Here is a 17,702-nt window from a genome sequence, read left to right on the forward strand (position 1 = left end):
GTTCCCCTTGCCTGCTCAGGAGAACTAAGGGTGGGTATAAGGGTGGGAACCATCTCCAGGTCCCACTGCTCAGGTGTGGCTGTGACATGGCATGGAGCAGGCTGAGGCATTGCGGTGACATGACATGGCATGGAGCAGGCTGAGGCATTGCGGTGACGTGGCGTGGCATGGAGCAGGCTGAGGCGTTGCTGTGACGTGGCATGGAGCAGGCTGAGGCGTTGCTGTGACGTGGACCTCTGGCTCGGCGGCGGCCATGACGTGGACCTCTGGCTCGGCATCCACCTCCCCTACAGTGAATGGGGAACCAATGAACCGTAGGGCGAGGTCGATATATTGAGCCAGGCTGAGGGAACTGCGACCACCAGGCATCAAAAAAGAAATGGACTCATTTAGTCCAAATCTAAAACAGTCCTTGAGGGCAACCTCATTAAAGTCCACCTGGCTGGCTAGATCGCAGAAGTTCTCAACATAGTCCTCCAGGGGACGATTCCCCTGACGTAGGCGTAGAAGCCGAACTGCTGGGTTCATGGTTGGTCAAGTATTCTGTAACGATGTTGGCTGGAACTGCTGACAATGATGGCAATGACGAAGACGTGAAGATGAAGAACCCAAGTGCAGTTTATTTACTAACATGAACACCAATAACCCTGACTACAAAACAAAACAAAACAAAACAAAACAAAACATGGACTTGACTTGACTTGACTTGACTATAGCGTATCAAATACATTCATCACATTCAATACTTGACAACCAGACAATGCAAACATGAGGGCTTAAATACAAGACATGGGAGAACATAAACCAATGAACAAACAGAACTGATAACAAGATAATTAAACAATAAACCAATGAAAACATGACACATGAACATGGAGGGAAAAAGGAATCACATGACAAGGGAAACAGGAACTAAACATTTCAAAATAAAAGACATGAATCAACAGAATACACATGACAGCAAGTGGGTGTGTATGCCCAAAATACAGTGGAACATTTTTATGTCCAAGACAATTACAGTTAATACATAATGCTGTGTATGAGTAGAGTAATATGATTAAATATAATTACATTCTATATAATTGAGAATACATCTAATGTATCGGGTATCGTTGATGTAACAAACCATAATAAAAGTTATAAAAATTATAAATAATAAAATAAACATTTATTTATATAATGGCATGTTAGTCTCCATGAGTCAAGTCTCATGTTTATTTGTATAATGCTTTTCACAACACGCATAGTTTCAAAGCAGCTTTACAGGAAATCATGCATTAACAAACTTAATGCACTTTAAGATTAATGACTAATGTCTTTGAAGTCCATCTTGGATCAACTGCAGAAGTTCACATAGATGCATTGTCCTGTGTTAGGTGGCTGATGAAGGCTTTTGTTGGCAGTTAAATGATAGTCTATGTATTCCATTTCAAGAGTTTAGTCCATCAATAGACAAAGATGATGCAGGCAGAGATAAATGATGAGGTGCATCGCAGTTCAACCTGCAGGGAATTTCAGTGAGGTTCGGTGGGGTCCATCCTAAGTCCAAGGTTCAGGCAGTAACATATGAAGTATCCGATGTCTTACAGTTGGAGTTGGCATCAGTTCATCCTCTGAAGTAAAAAAAAAAAAAAAAAAAAAAGAAACTGAAGTGATGTCTGGCTAGCACCAGCAGTAGTTTGTCATCATCTCTCAGTGACACGTAGCAGTGGAGTCCAACACCAAGCAGGAATGGAGCTGGATCTGGCAGGCTCTGGTAACCTCAGGATATGAAGGTTGAGACATGGAAACAAATAGAATAATATTAGCGTAGATGCCATTACATTTTATGCAGAGTTATAGATCATGATGGATGTTTCTGGTTCCAGCAGACCTAACTAAAGCAGCCTAATTGTGAGTTGATGGATAAATAGGTGTATGCCTGGCTAAACTGATGAGTCTTTAGTATAGATTTATACTGAGTGAGTGTGTCTGCATCCCGAACACTGTTAGGGAGACTATTCCATAGTTTAATGACAATAAAATTGGGCTAATATGATAATATTTCTTGGTTCTAATCAGCACTCTGGCAACTGCATTTTGAACCAATTTAAGTTTATTTATTGAACTTGCTGGACATCCTCCCAGTAATGCATTACAATAATCTAGTCTTGAGGTCATGAATGCATGAATTAATTTTCTGGCATCAGCAACAGAGAGCATGTCGTAATTAAGCAATATTTGTCAGGTGGAAGAATGCTGTTCTACATACATTGGAAATTAGATTTTCAAAGGACAGACTGGTATCAAATATAACACCTAAGTTCTTTGCAGAAGAAGACGACGTAACAGTACATCCACCAGAGTCAAATTATATTTTAGCGGCTTATTTTTAGACGTTTTTGGTCCAATCATTAGTACCTCTGTTTTGTCGGAATTGAGTAGAAGGACATTTCTGGCCAGCCAATCTTTGATTTCATTGATACACTGCTATTCCCTATCTGTCACTCACTCGACGTTGTGTCAATGTAGTCACTCTTGGGAGCCCGAAACACTGCTGGTCTTTGATAAAAGGCCAATAAAAATTGCCGAGTGGTATTTGCATACCACTCCCCTGAACATACGGGTATAAACGGAGCTGGTATGCAACCACTCATTCAGATTTTCTCTTCGGAGCCGAACGGTCGATGTTCACTGAGCTGAATTCCACGACTGTTCATTCACCTTCCGATGGTCACGATCGCTGTCTTTCGTGTCTGGGCGCGACCCACGCGGAGACAGCGTTCATGGATGGATCATGTACTCATTGCGAGAACAAGACCATGGCAACGTTGCGGTCGCGGCTTGCCTTCGTAAGAAAGCAAGCCACCCCAGCGGCTCTCTGCCTCGGTCCTTCTACCTATGGGTATGAGGCCAGCGCAGCTAGCACTGGGGGCAATTTGGGGACTCCAATGGGACCACCTCCACCGGGTATCCCCCCACGGACCTCCCATTCCCCAGCACGCTCGTCTGCCCCGATTGGGCTTCCGTATGAGTCCGCCGGCTCGTCTCACGGCGAGTTCGACCTCTTGTTCGGAGCCCGCGAAGGTGATGTGCTCTTGAGTGCAGCATCAGAGAGCGGGCTCGTCCAGTCGGACGCGGAAGCCTCAGCTGGGCTCCCCCCTCGGGTACGGTCGCCCAGTCACAGGCTGATGCGGAGATGACAGACATGCTTTCCCGGGCAGCTGCGAGCGTCGGGCTAGAGTGGAACCCTCCGCTCTCCCCTGAACCTTTACGGCTCAATGATTGGTTCCTGGGCTCGCAGCGCTGCTCACAGCCACGCTCCGCCCCAGTTCCTTTCTTCCTGGAAGTGCACGAGGAGCTGACCAGGTCGTGGGAAGCACCTTTTACTGCCAGTCCGGATCTTTCAGCTCCCCCGCCCTCACTACCCTCGATGGTGGGGCGGCCAGGGGCTATTCGGTGATTCCCCCGGTGGATAAGGCGCTCGCAGTGCACCTATGCCCGCAGAGTGCCACCACCTGGCGCAGGCGCCCAAATCTCCTGTCCAAGGCCTGTAGGTTTACGTCGTCCCTGACGGCCAAAGCCTACAGTGCCGCTGGACAAGCCGCCTCCGCCCTGCACGCCATGGCTCGCCTGCAAGTCCACCAAGCCAAGGCGCTAAAGGAACTGCACAAGGGTAGTTCCGCCCTGGGGTAGTTCCGCCTCTCCGGGCGATGAAGGTCATGGCACGGTCTCTCAGGTGGGTGACGTCCACCTTGGTGGTCCAGGAGTGCCACCTTTGGCTTAACCTGGTCAAGATGGGAAAGGCCGACAAGGCATGGTGCCTTGGTGACCCATTTCCCAGGTTGGCCTGTTCGGCGACACTGTCGAGGACTTTGCCCAGCAGTTCTCGGCGGTGAAGCAGCAGACGGAGGCTATCCGGCACATCCTGCACCGGCACGGCTCAAGAACCCGCACCCAGCCTGCTTTTCGCCAAGGGCGTCCCCCTGCGGTGACTGCACCGGCTCCGCCCCAGCCCACCCCTATGGCCCGGCCCCAGCGTGGAGCCCACCGTAGGAAGCAGACGCCACCTGTCTCACGGCCGGCCGCCAAGAACCCACAAAAGGCTTCAAAGCGTCCCTGAGATGGGTGACCCAGGGACGACAAAACCCACTGCTCTGGAGCTGGTAAGCAGACCACTCCATCCCCCAGTGGAGGGCACAGAGGAGACTCTTTTGTTGCCTTTTCATTTAATTTCGCTGCATGCCCAAGTGGCTGCGGTGCCCAAGAGTTCAGCAAAAGAGTGGTTTCCTTGTTCCCTGGGTCACATACCCCGTGTGCATGGCTGTCATCACGACCACCGTCCACCATTCCATTTTGGCAGGTTTGGCGCACCAGCGGCGGTCTCCCCGCCCCCGATGTGACAGTCTCCACGGGTCATGAGGACAGGCCTCTTCCTTACCCGTTCCAGGCTGTTCCCGGGGTGGCCACAAGGATCCAGGTAAGTGCTTCGATGTCCCTGAACTCAGCACAACCACGACATGGTGTGACACCTCAGGCTTCGCCCCGCCGCGAGGCCCCACCCGCCGGTACGTCCGATGAGATTGTCCCCTTGGTCCCCCTCGCCCGGAGCTTGGACGCGTGGCTTGCGCTTTCCAACCTGTCACGATGGCTGGTCTGGACAGTCCGACTCGGCTACGCGATTCAGTTCGCCAGGCGTCTGCCCAGGTTCAGCGGGGTCCACTACACCTCGGTGAAGGGCGAGAATGCCTCTACCTTGCGTGCGGAGATTGCTACCCTCCTATGGAAGGGTGCGATAGAGCCTGTCCCTCCAGCCGAGATGAAGAAGGGGTTTTACAGCCCCTACTTCATTGTACCGAAGAAAGGCAGTGGGTTGCGGCCAATCTTGGACCTGCAAGTACTGAACCGGGCTTTACACAGACTCCTGTTCAAGATGCTGACACAAAAACGCATTCTAGTGAGCGTCCGACATCAAGATTGGTTCACGGCGGTAGACCTGAAGGACTCGATTCTACCTCGACACAGACCCTTCCTGCGGTTTGCATTCAAGGATCGGGCATATCAGTACAAGGTCCTACCTTTTGGCCTGTCCTTGTCCCCTCACGTCTTCACGAAGGTCGCAGAGGCAGCCCTTGCCCCGTTAAGGGAAGTGGGCATTCGCATCCTCGACTATCTTGATGATTGGCTAATCCAAGCTCACTCTCGGGATGTGTTGTGTGCACACAGGGACCTGGTGCTCTCGCACCTCAGCCGACTAGGGCTTCGGGTCAACTGGGAAAAGAGCAAGCTCCTCCCGGTTCAGAGCATCTCTTTTCTCGGCTTGGAATTGGACTCAGTCTCGTTGACAGCACGCCTCACGAACGAGCGGGCACAGTCGGTGCTGACCTGTTTGAAGGCGTTCAGACAGAAGGCAGCGGTTCCACTGAAATTGTTTCAGAGGCTCCTGGGGCATATGGCATCCTCAGCGGTGGCCACTCCACTCGGGTTGATGCATATGAGACCGCTTCAGCACTGGCTCCAGACTCGAGTCCCGAAATGGGCATGGTGCCACAGGACACATCGCGTGTCCATCTCACCGGTCTGTCACCGCCTCTTCAGCCCTCGACAGACGCCTCCAAAATGGGCTGGGGCGCTGTATGCAATGGGCACTCAGCCGCCGGCTCCTGCGGCTGCGTTGGCACATCAACTGCCTCGAGTTGTTGGCAATTCTGCTCGCCCTGCGGAGGTTGCGGCCGTTGATCCAGGGCAAGCATGTGTTAGTTCGGACAGACAACATGGCAATGGTGGCATACATCAACCGTCAAGGTGGTTTACGCTCCCGTTGTATGTCACAACTCGCCCGCCGTCTCCTCCTCTGGAGTCAGCAGCACCTCAAGTCGCTGCGAGCCACTCACATCCCGGGCGGCCTCAACACTGCAGGTGGAGTCTATTTGGGCAGGCACAGGTAGACCTGTTCGCTTCCCAAGAATCCTGCCACTGCCTGCTCTAGTACGCCCTGACCGAGGCACCTCTCAGTATAGACGCGCTGGCACACAGCTGGCCTCCTGGACTTCGCAAATATGCGTTTCCCCCAGTGAGCCTACTTGCACAGACCCTGTGCAAGGTCAGGGAGGACGGGGAGCAGGTCATCCTGGTAGCACCCTACTGGCCCACCCAAACATGGTTCTCGGACCTTACGCTCCTCACGACAGCCCCCCCGGTGAATTCCCCTGAGGAAGGACCTTCTTTCTCAGGGACGGGGCACCATCTGGCACCCGTGACCAGACCTCTGGAATCTCTCTGTTTCTCCCCTGGACGGGACACAGAAGACTTTATTGGCCTACCACCCATGGTGGTAGACACAATCACTCAGGCTAGGGCCCCCTCTACGAGGCGCCTGTATGCCTTGAAGTGGCATCTGTTCACTAAGTGGTGTTCTTCCCGACGCGAAGACCCCCAGAGATGTGCAGTCGGATCGGTGCTTCCTGCAGGAGAGGTTGGAAGGGCGGCTGTCCCCCTCCACCTTGAAGGTGTATGCAGTCACTATAGCGGCACACCACGACACAGTGGACGATAAGTCCTTAGGGAAGCACGACCTGATCATCAGGTTCCTGAGAGGTACCAGGAGGTTGAATCACTTCAGATCATGCCTCATTCCCTCATGGGACCTCTCTGTAGTTCTTCAGGGTCTACAGAGAGCCCCCTTTGAGCCCTTGCAGTCAGCTGAGCTTAAGGCACTCTCTTTGAAGACTGCCCTCCTGACTGCGCTTACTTCCATCAAGAGGGTCGGAGACCTGCAAGCGTTCTCTGTCAGCGAAACGTGCCTGGAGTTCGGTCCGGGCTACTCTCACATGATCCTGAGACCCCAACTAAACCTATGTGCCCAAGGTTCCCACGACCCCTTTTAGGGACCAGGTGGTGAACCTGCAAGCGCTTCCCCAGGAGGAGGCAGACCCAGCCCTGACACTGCTGTGTCCGGTGCGCGTTTTACGCATCTATTTGGATCACATGCAGAGCTTTAGAGTGTCTGAGCAGCTCTTTGTCTGCTTTGGTGGACAGCAGAAAGGAAGCGCTGTCTCCAAGCAGAGAATCACCCACTGGCTCATTGACGCCATAACAATGGCATATCACGCCCAGGACGTGCCATCCCCGGCAGGGTTACAAGCCATTCTACCAGGAGTGTGGCAGCCTCCTGGGCCTTGACTAGTGGCGCCTCTCTAACAGACATTTGCAGAGCAGCGGGCTGGGCAACACCCAACACCTTTGCAAGGTTTTACAATCTCCAGGTGGAACCAGTTTCGTCCCGTGTAGTGGCAGTCACAAGCAAGTAAGTCCGGGACAGCTGGCCGGGTGTATCGCTTGTGCATAGCGCCTTTCACCTCCCCTGAGCTGAAGACGTGCGCCGTTGACTCCCAGTAGTGTTCACAAACTGTGTTCCCTGGATGATTTCCTCCGAGCCCTGTGGCAGACGAGTTTGCGGAGAAACTCTCTGCCGGCTCAGTACATGTGCTAACTAAGCCCTGTACTGGGGTAGGTGCTCCGCATGTGTTGGTTCCCCAAAGGTAACCCCATGTGACGTATATTTTCCGCTAATTCATTTCCCTGTTGGTAAACTGCGTCTTCCTTGGGCAGATGCCCCTCTGCCCCAGTCACCATGTTTGTAGAAACTCCTCCCCCATAGGGTAGGACCTACCATGGGACTTCTCCACATGACATGCTTCCGACAAAGCTCGGCAAGACCATGTGATGTATTTCCACTGAAATACCCCCTCCCCCCCCCCCCCCGGGTGGGGTGTGGTCTCTGTGGTGTCTTCCCCTCGGGAGGGACACCCCCCCGAATAGACCTGATGGCTCCAGTCAGTTAACTCTTTTTTTGGCGAGAGGAAAAAAAAGAGGATAAGAGGCCACGACTGGGCTAGACTGTCTCTATCTTTTGGGCAGTCAACTTGTCCCCGAAGGGCCGTTCGACACTCATAACAGTGTTGGGGGAGGTTACGTGTTGGCCTGTTGCACTGGCTACGAGGCAAACAGTGGTCTGCCCATCACACACCACCAGTTCACGTAACACAGTTCAGCCAGTTGTGGCATTTCGTATAGGGACCCCTAGTGTCACTACATCAACACAACGTCGAGTGAATGACAGATAGGGAACATCCTGGTTACTTGCGTAAACTCCGTTCCCTGATGGAGGGAACGAGACGTTGTGTCCCTCCTGCCACAACGCTGGACTACCCGCTGAAATGGCAGGGACCATTATAAATATATTGAAGAAGAAATATAAAGTTGGGTATCATCGGCATAACAGTGGAAACTTATTCCATGATTCCTGATAATATCTCCCAGGGGAAGCATGTATAAGGAGAAAAACAAAGGTCCTAAAACTGATCCCTGTGGCACTCCATACTTAAATTTTTTTTGGATTTGACAATTCCTCATTTACACATACAAAGTGGTAGCGGTCTGATAAATATCAAGTCCACTAATGCCAATATAATTCTCCAGCCTATTCAAGAATGTTGTGATCTATCGTGTCGAAGGCAGCACAAAGATCTAAAAGCATTAGAAGAGAAATGCAGCCACGATCAGATGATAAGAGCAAGTCATATGTAACTCTGATAAGTGCAGTCTCTGTAGTGTGATGGGGCCTAAATCCTGACTGAAATTGTTCATATATTCCATTTCTCTGTAGAAATGAATATAGTTGGGAGGACACTAGCTTTTCTAGTATTTTCGACATAAATGGTAGATTTGAAATTGGTCTGTAATTAGCCAATTATCTAGGATCAAGCTGGGGCTTCTTAATAAGCGGCTTGATAACTGCCATTTTAAAGTTCCTTGGGACATGAGTTAATAATATTAAGAAGAGGTTCTGAGATTACTGGGAATACCTCTTTTATGAGCTTAGTTGGTATTGGATCTAACAAACATGTTGTGGCTTTTGATTTTTTTATAAGTTTTGTTAGCTCTTCATGAACTATGACAGTGAAGGATTGAAGTTGCTCGTGAGCAAACTTATGAGACACTGTTTTCTGAGGTGCTGTGACAGTTGATTTCATAGTTCCAATTTTATTTCTGATTATTTCAATTTTATCAGTAAAGAAATTCATGAAGTCTTTAATATTGTGCTACCGTGGAATATCTGGTTCAGTCAATGCTTTATTCCTAACAATTTAGCCACAGTACTGAATAAACACTTAGAATTGTTGTGGTTATTTTCTATGAGTTTTCTAAAATATGCTGACCTGGCAGCTTTTAGTGCCTGTCTGTAGCTACAGACACTATCCTTCCATGCACCGCGAAATACCTCTAATTTTGTATTCTTCCACTTGCGCTCCATTTTCTGAACTGCTCTCTTGAGAGCATAAGTATGATCATTGTACCATGATGCGAGGCTTTTTTCTTTCATTTTCTTTAATCTAAGGGGGGCGACACTATCAAGAGTGCTAGAGAAGACTGCATTTATATTTTCTGTTATTTCATCAAGTTCTACTAGGCTTTTTGGCTTACTGAGTATGTGACACAATTCTGGAAGATTATTAGTGAAGCTATCTTTAGTGGTTGAAAGAATAGTTCTACCTGAATGAAAGCATGGTCTAGATTGTGTAACATTAGCTGACCACAACAAACAAAAGATGAAGTAATGATCTGAGATGTCATCGCTCTGCAGTAGAATTTCTATAGTATCAACATCAACCCTATATGACAGAATTAAATCTAGCATATGATTATGGTGATGAGTAGCAACACCTCCTCCTTGACCCTTCAGACGAGTCTCATGTTTATTACAATAACCTGGGGGAGCAGATTCATTTAAACTAATATATTCATCTGGTTTAAGCCAGGTTTCAGTCAGACAGAATGCATCCAAAGTATGATCTGTAATAATTTAATTTACAATTAGTGCTTTGGTAGAAAGATCTAATGTTTAGTAGCCCTACCTTTTTATGATGTTTATCTTAAAGGTTTTTTAATTTATTTTTTATTTTGTGTTTGGTAGTTCGGAGAACAGACACAGTCTCTATATGATATATAGGTGATACAGTCTCTATGTGTTGTAGTTTATGTGACCTGTGTGACGTCTCAAGGCAGCTAGACGATCTTCGGATTAACCAGTTTGTCTGCTTCCTGACCTGGGCCCCAGTTAGTCAAATACTATCATTAGTAAGACTATGAGCCAAATTACTAGAGAGGAGAGCGGCACCTTCCCTGGAGGGATGGAGTCAGTCTCTTTTTAGCAGGTCAGGTCTACCCCAAAAACTCTTCCAATTGTCTATAAATCCAATGCTATTCTCCAGACACCACTCAGACATCCAGCCATTCAATGACACTAATCTACTATAAACCTCATCACCACAATGAGCAGGAAGGTGGCCTGAGCATATTACAGTGTCTGACATTGCTTTTGAAAGTTCACACACCTATTTAACATTATCTCCAGTGATCTCTGACTGGCGAAGCTGGACATCATTAGTGACACTAGAAACACTAATTATTAGGACTCAACATGATTCTCAGTGGGTGCATCACTGAGTGGGGAGAATCGACTGGAAACCCTAACAGGAATGGGAGAGTGGTGCTTTGCTGAGCGAGTATGCCACCGAGACGTCACCCAAATGCCCTGTTGGGGGGATCTACAGTCGGAACCAAAGTGTGTGTTGCTCGCTGTACTACCCCTATCTGAAACAGTATCTACCGGCTTCTCTTTCTCATTGACCTCCACTAGCATTCGGATGTGTGTCTCTAGCTCATTAACCTTCTCCATCAGCCTGACTAATTACTTACATTTATCACATATGAATCCCTCACTGCTGATGGAAGAAGCTATAGCAAACATGTAGCATGTAATGCAGAAAGAAATAACATGAGCAGATGCCATGACTTACCGCAATTGTTTGTTGTTGTTGTTATGGTTGTCCTTGAGCGGCGAGGATTTGAGATCAATGTGGTTCCTAATCAGCAGATGTTTGAGAATGATGCAATAATCTGTGTAAAACACGGTGGAGAAAACGAATGCACACAGCGAGATATAGACAAGCAGAAAAAAGCGGGAAAAAAAAGAAAGAATTGAGGGAAATGGGTGCACGCGGTATGATACACACAGATGAAACAGTAGAAAAGTGGAAAATCCCGAAGCACACGGTAAAATGGCAAAAGATAAAACGATGAATATATAAGAATAAGAATAAGCAATGCTAGGCAGGCTAGCAAGCTACAAACACTCATGCAGCATGCCGTCAGCAACAGGCAGCATGCTGTCAGCAACATGAGTGACTGCGCAGACAACACAAGGAAAAATTGCAGAAAACGTGTAGAGAGACTAAGTACAGCACAGAAAACATCCTTATAGAGAATTTTGCATACGTTACTAACAAAGCGGAAAATGCAGCTCTGCTCGTGGATATCCGCTTTACTTTTTGCTGCGTGCCTCAAACTAAACCCTGAATATCTTTAAAAGATTTGATGTCACCAACCCAGCAAACTTGGGCAAATTATATAATTATTTCGTCCTCAAAAGCACTCGTTGCATCAAAGTGGAACCTTGTGAACACAACTCGGCCTCCAGTTAGACTGATTCCAGATGGATCATTGATCAGATTTATCCATTTCCCAGGTTAAAACCACTATTTTGGTAGTGATTGACAGATTCTCAAAAGCTTGCAAACTAATCCCTCTCAAGAAGCTTCCCACAGCTTTAGAGACTGCTGAGACAATTTCTCACTATGTCTTTTTTTTTTTTTTTTTGGCTTACCTGAGGACATTGTGTCTGATCGTGGACCCCAATTTACTTCTCGAGTATGAAAAGCCTATTGTCATGGCATTCAACACAAACTGAGTCGCCTCCTTCCGTGGGCTGAATACACACAAAACTCTTTGATAAAGACTTCCAATAGTCTAACACCATTTCAATGTGTCCTGGGTTTCCAACCTCTATTCCCCTGGTCATTAGAAACCTCTCCATCTCCATCGAGCTATACGAAGACAGAAACACAGACGCCGTCGACCAGCTCCTTCTCTTAAGCCGGGTCAGAGAGTATGGTTGTCCACTCGAAATCTTCGCCAAAGGATTCCCTCAAGGAAAATTAAGTTACGTAAGGTAAGTAGGTCCTTTCAAAATTCTCAATCAAATAAATTCAGTATCTTACAAGCTTCAAATGCCAGTTAATTACTGTATCTCCTACACCTTTTATGTATCCCTGCTGAAACTGCCGAGATTGGGTCACTCCACGAATCAAGAAATCCGGGGTCCTCCCCATTTGATAACCCTCCTGGATTCGCAACACAGGGGACATCAAATCCAATACTTGGTCGACTGGGAGGGCTATGGCCCCGAAGAATGCTCCTGGGTATAAGCTGACAATATACTGGACCCCTCGCTCATTAAGGAATATCACCACAATCACCCCTCACGTCCTTTTCGACAAACTTAGGGCAGACCACCCGAAGAGTTTCAATTCGCATCAGGAGCTGCTCATATCCTCCACCGCATTAACTCGGGTTAACCACCAGAGGTCACAATCACCTGAATACTGACACAGACTCTAATGCACATCACCTGTTGCTCATTACTCTAATAATCTTCTATGTATTTAAACCCTGCTGTGCTCTTTGTTCTTTGCAAAGACTTGCCTTTCTTTGGATTGCATTTCTGAGCATTTTTCCACTGTACTGACCCTTTGTTATCAGATATTTTGCCTGTATTTTTGGATTCGTGTCTCTGCCTGTCATCTTGGATTTTTGAATGTGGATTTGTCCCTTTACTTTGGAGTTAAAAAACCTATGCAAATGGATCCTAACACATCAGTTCCCGCCCAGTCATTACAGATATGCTGATTTATTTATTCATTGAGATAAATGCTATTGCATTTATCAATATTTGCTGATAAAAGCTCTCAAATTAAGATAATTCAAAGTCAATATTGTAGCAGACAAGTACATCTTTGAATACACATTACAAAAAGTGGCTTTAAAAGTCAATATACTGTTTGTTTTATTTCCATATCATTGAACATATGCCCTTCACTGGCCTACATTTTGCAATCGAGTTTGTGAATCTGTCAGAGATAGACTTATTGACTATTCACACAGGACATGTTTTTGCATTCCACCTGATGCAATTTGTGCTACATCTAGCTGTTTTTCAGTGTCTCACAACATGAGCATTGCTTTTTAGACCGCATGCCAAGTTAAAAGTAGTTCAACTTTCTCGAGATGCCAGTGTTCTGTTTGATTCTGTTCAAAAACATGAAGCTTTAACATAAATCAATTTCAAGCTTGATTCCCACTGATGACAGTAAGATTTTTTTTATTTTTTTTATTATTATTACATGGGTCAGGGGGCAAGAATAATTACATTAGTTTTTTACATTTCCATTTTATTTAATTTATTTATTATTATTTATACTATATTAACGTTTTAAATTTACACTCCCAAAAGAAGAAGGTGTGTTTTATCCAGTGAGCCACAGGCATCGCAAAACCTTAAGTAAACAGCCTGCATCTGGAGTCACAGATAAATTTCAGCCTGTCACCACCACGTCATTAGATGACGTCTGCTATACAGATTGTAGTGTGTATCACACAAAGCTCTGCAGAGACATTTTATTTTATTTGGCAACTTGACATGGCTCGTTGCTAGGCAACACAGAATGGAAGGGCTAAAAGGCCTGTTTGCTTTGGATCTGTAGCGGCCATACGGCTCTGTCCTGTATTTGAGGAATATGTGTGTTAGTCTGAGTGTGTGGCTTTGTGTTGGAAGATGGCGCACCTGTCAGGGCGATGAGGCGTGGAAGGCACAGTCTGTTGGCCAGGGCGATCAGCTCCATTGGGTCCAGGTCTGCCATGGGAGACAGCTGATTGGTGTAGAGAAACTCGACCACTGCCTGCATACACACCCTGCTGGTGTTGGGGAATAAGACCTGGCAACAACACACAAGCACACACACATATGTATACATGCACATGAACAGGAAATTATAAAAGAGCAGCTCAAAATTGTGAGAAGACTTCTGATGTTTTTCTTATTTACAAACCATTTTACCCATATTTCTCAGTGAAACTGGATATTAAATGAGAGAAGAAAAAAAATTAGGGCTTGACTTGTTTTTTCCCACAAGGACCTGACTGGATTGTGAAAAGAAGGCGTTCCACACCAGTTATGTGGGTACATCTCAAAAAACATTTCTAGAACATGCCCAAGTCTCATTTCACCCCCAAAAAATCAAATGAAAATTATTAAAAAATCATATAAAAATTTAAGAATTACATAATATTTTTGCATTGTGACATTATTTTCATTATAATTAATCACATTTCCCCCTAAAATGCCATTACCAAAATGCATTCAGATGTTTTAACCATTATTAGGTGATTATTAGGTATTATTAGGTGATTCTAATAGTGACATGCTCCATTATTTTGAGTCAATTTGACCCCCAAAAAACACCTTATGGATTTAATGTATTATTTTTATTATAGTAAGATATAATTATTATGTTTCTACGCCAAACCACTGTCAAGATATAAAGATTTAAATGTAGGCTGATGTGCAATGTTATTATTCAAACGTTTTCCTTTTCACTATAGGGCATAAAACTTGAAAAAATTTGTTTCTGGGACAAAATGACTCAAAATGGCGCAGGTCACAATTAGATTCTCATTTCTTTTTTATGTGCAATATGAATTTATATATTTTTTCTTTTGATTTTAAGGTGAAATATGCCTGGAGCACTTTATTAGGAACACCTGTACACCTACTTATTCATGTGATTATCTAATCAGCCAATTGTGTGGCAGCAGTGCTGGAGGCTAGGAGTTTCATTTAATGTTCGCATCAATCATCAGAATGGGGGAAAAATGTGATCTCAGTGATTTCGACCTGACATGATTGTTGGTGCCAGACAGGCTGCTTTGAGTATTTCTGTAACTGCTGAACCCTGGGATTTTCAGACTCAACAGTTTCTAGTTCTCACACATAATGGTGCCAAAAACAAAAACATCCAGTGAGCAGCAGTGCTGTGGATGGAAACACCTTGTTGGTGAGAAAGGTCAATGGAGAATGGCCAGACAGGTTTGAGATGACAGAAAGGCTACGGTAACTCAGATAACCACTCTGTACAATTGTAGTGAGCAGAATAGCATCTTAGAATGCACAGCATGTTGAACCTTGAGGTGGATGGGCTACAACAGCAGAAGACCACGTCGGGTGATTAATTGGGACCATAGTGTTCCTAATAAAGTGCTCAATGAGTGTATATCAGCAGTAGGCTGATTTACAATGAAACATTTAAAAGGTGAATTAAATAAGAATTAGGTGGGGATCCATAAATTATGAACAATGTACTGCTGTTGCCTTAATATGCAATCAATTTAATCTAATTACAAGTATACTTGATTTTTTGTGATTTTTATAATCTAATTACATAATCCATATTACATGTAATCTGTAACTAGCACTGTTTTTATCTGACAGCAAAAGTACATGTCAGTCCTTGTATTTCACAGTCTTTGTCTGTATGAAAGTGATGGGCTGCTCACCAACAGTTCAGCATTACTAAGCACATTTAAGCAGAACACACAGATAGATTCGGCTACATAACCCATTACATAATACTCTTCAAGGGCAAAGCTCGGTAGAGTGCTAAGTGTGTCGCTGGGGTAGAGTCAAAGCACTCAAAAAGAGAACGCAAAAAAAGAGGCTTGCTCTCCTGTATTTCAATGAACACTTAGACTCAAGTAAGTAAGTAGAACATTGTCATTCCTAAAATAAAGCTGTCCCAGTTGTTACACTGGCAGGAAATGTCACAGCACTAAGGCATAAAAAGACTGGCCATCAGGTTTTAAGTCCCCAGTGCAAAGATTAACCATTAAGAAAAAATGACGTCTCAGAATGACATCCACTCTTTCTCCAAAGAGAGGCAACACAGTTGTCTCCGGTTACACATGTAACCTCGGTTCCCTGAGATGAGGGGATCAAGACATTGCTGTAAGCACTATGGGGAGTGTCCTTCTACACAACCTTGCTGAAACCCTTATACAATCATGCCAATACTATGATTGGCAATGCTGTCTGAGCCCCACCCCTTCAGACGTGCAGTTGGCCTATATAAGCAGGCGCTCAGTCACCATTTCTTCAGAATTTTCTGACTGAGGGACAAGAGTGAGTCACTCATAGTTTGAAACTCTGGAGTAGTAGTGTGGCCAGCTTTCACAATGTCTTGTTCCCTTCATCTTTTTTTGCTGTAAGCACCAAGGGGACCGATTTCCCATCACGCCGCACTAGGAGACATCACACTCCCAGAGTTATAACACTAAATTAGATATTCATAAGGAGTCACAGGCCACAGGCCGATGACTTAAGTCATATTTAAGTGTATATGAATAATCCCACATGGCTGTCGCCAAATGGAAATGAATGTAGTCTGAGATTTATGTAAACCATATAGATATACACAGTATGGTTTATTAACCCTCTCACAACATGTTTGGAAATGTAGATTTTATTTCTTATGGGAGTGCTTATGACTTTTAAAGGTAGCTGTGTTGATTATAGTCGGTAGCCCACCCGTAACAAGGGCTTGGGCTCACCCGCTTGAATGTAAGACGCGCTCTATACAGAGAGGACTTGTGAGGATATGAAAGCCACATCCAGGTTATAAAATCTGGCAAATGTATTTTGTGAGGGCCATTCTGCTGCCAAACATATGTCCTGTAAGGACACACCGTTTGTCCACGCCCATGACGAGGCCATGTCTCTGGTTGAATGCGCTTTGACACCAATAGGGCAATTTGCACTCTGTGATTCATAAGCGAGGACGATTGCATCAATGATCTAGTGAGACAGCCTTTGTTTGGAGATGGACATTCATTTTGTGCATCTTCCATAACAAATAAAGAGCTGATCCGACAGCCTAAACTGATGGAGGCGCTCGGCATATGTATGCAAGCCCTCACAGGACATAACATATGCATAGATTGCTCTTCATCCGAATTAAATGGTGGGGGGAAAAAGGCTTGCAAACGAACCACCTGAGCCCTGAAGGGCATTGATAAACCTTAGGCACATAGCCTTTTCTAGGTTTAATGGTGGCTTTTGAAAGATCTGGACCAAACTCCAGGCATGAGCTGTTAGTCGACAGTGCCTGCATGTCACCCACCCATTTAAATGAAGCCAATAGGAGTGCGGTTTTTAAGGAAAGCACCCACAGCTCAACAGATTCCAATGGCTCAAATGGGGAGTTTGTGAGTGCCTTCAGCACCAGATTTAAGTCCCAAGTTGGCACCATAGCAGGGTGAGGAGGGTTAAAACGCCTCACTCCCCTAAGGAAATTTATGACTAGATTATGTTTGCCTATTGAAGAGCCAGCCTCTATGGCATGGTATGCTAAGATAGTCACTATATAAACCTTGAGCATTGATGGTGTAAGACCATTGTCCAGCTGCTTTTGAAGGAATGTCAAAATCTCAGCTATGGGGCAATTCACCGTGTCTTTACCACGTGAACAGCATCAATCTGCAAACGCGCCATTTAAGTGCATAGAGGTGTCTTGTGGACGGTGCTCTAGCCTGTAAAATAATGTTCATCACCGACTGAGCCAATTCTGGCTCGTCCGATGTGCTCCGTTCAGGGGCCACACATGTAGGTTCCACAACTCTGGCTGGGGATGCCAAATCATGCCTTGTGCTTGAGAGAGAAGGTCTCTCCTCAACGGTATTTCCCATGGAGGGCCGTTTAATATTTCTATCAT

At 45.8% G+C, this 17,702-nt stretch overlaps 1 protein-coding gene across 4 annotated transcripts in view; it reads right to left on the reverse strand.

Annotated features, from left to right (window-relative positions):
* The window catches only part of LOC127423365 (rho-related BTB domain-containing protein 1-like), a 70,276-nt gene that overhangs the window by 11,234 nt on the left and 41,340 nt on the right, over positions 1-17,702 (reverse strand). For all 4 annotated transcript variants that reach the window (XM_051667611.1, XM_051667613.1, XM_051667614.1 and 1 more), the window contains one exon: positions 13,724-13,874. In XM_051667611.1, the coding sequence (XP_051523571.1) occupies positions 13,724-13,874 (151 nt within the window). The remainder of the gene's footprint in view (positions 1-13,723; positions 13,875-17,702) is intronic.

This window comes from Myxocyprinus asiaticus, chromosome 32 (genome assembly GCF_019703515.2).
Source record: "Myxocyprinus asiaticus isolate MX2 ecotype Aquarium Trade chromosome 32, UBuf_Myxa_2, whole genome shotgun sequence".
In the NCBI taxonomy this organism is placed as follows: Eukaryota; Metazoa; Chordata; class Actinopteri; order Cypriniformes; family Catostomidae; genus Myxocyprinus; species Myxocyprinus asiaticus.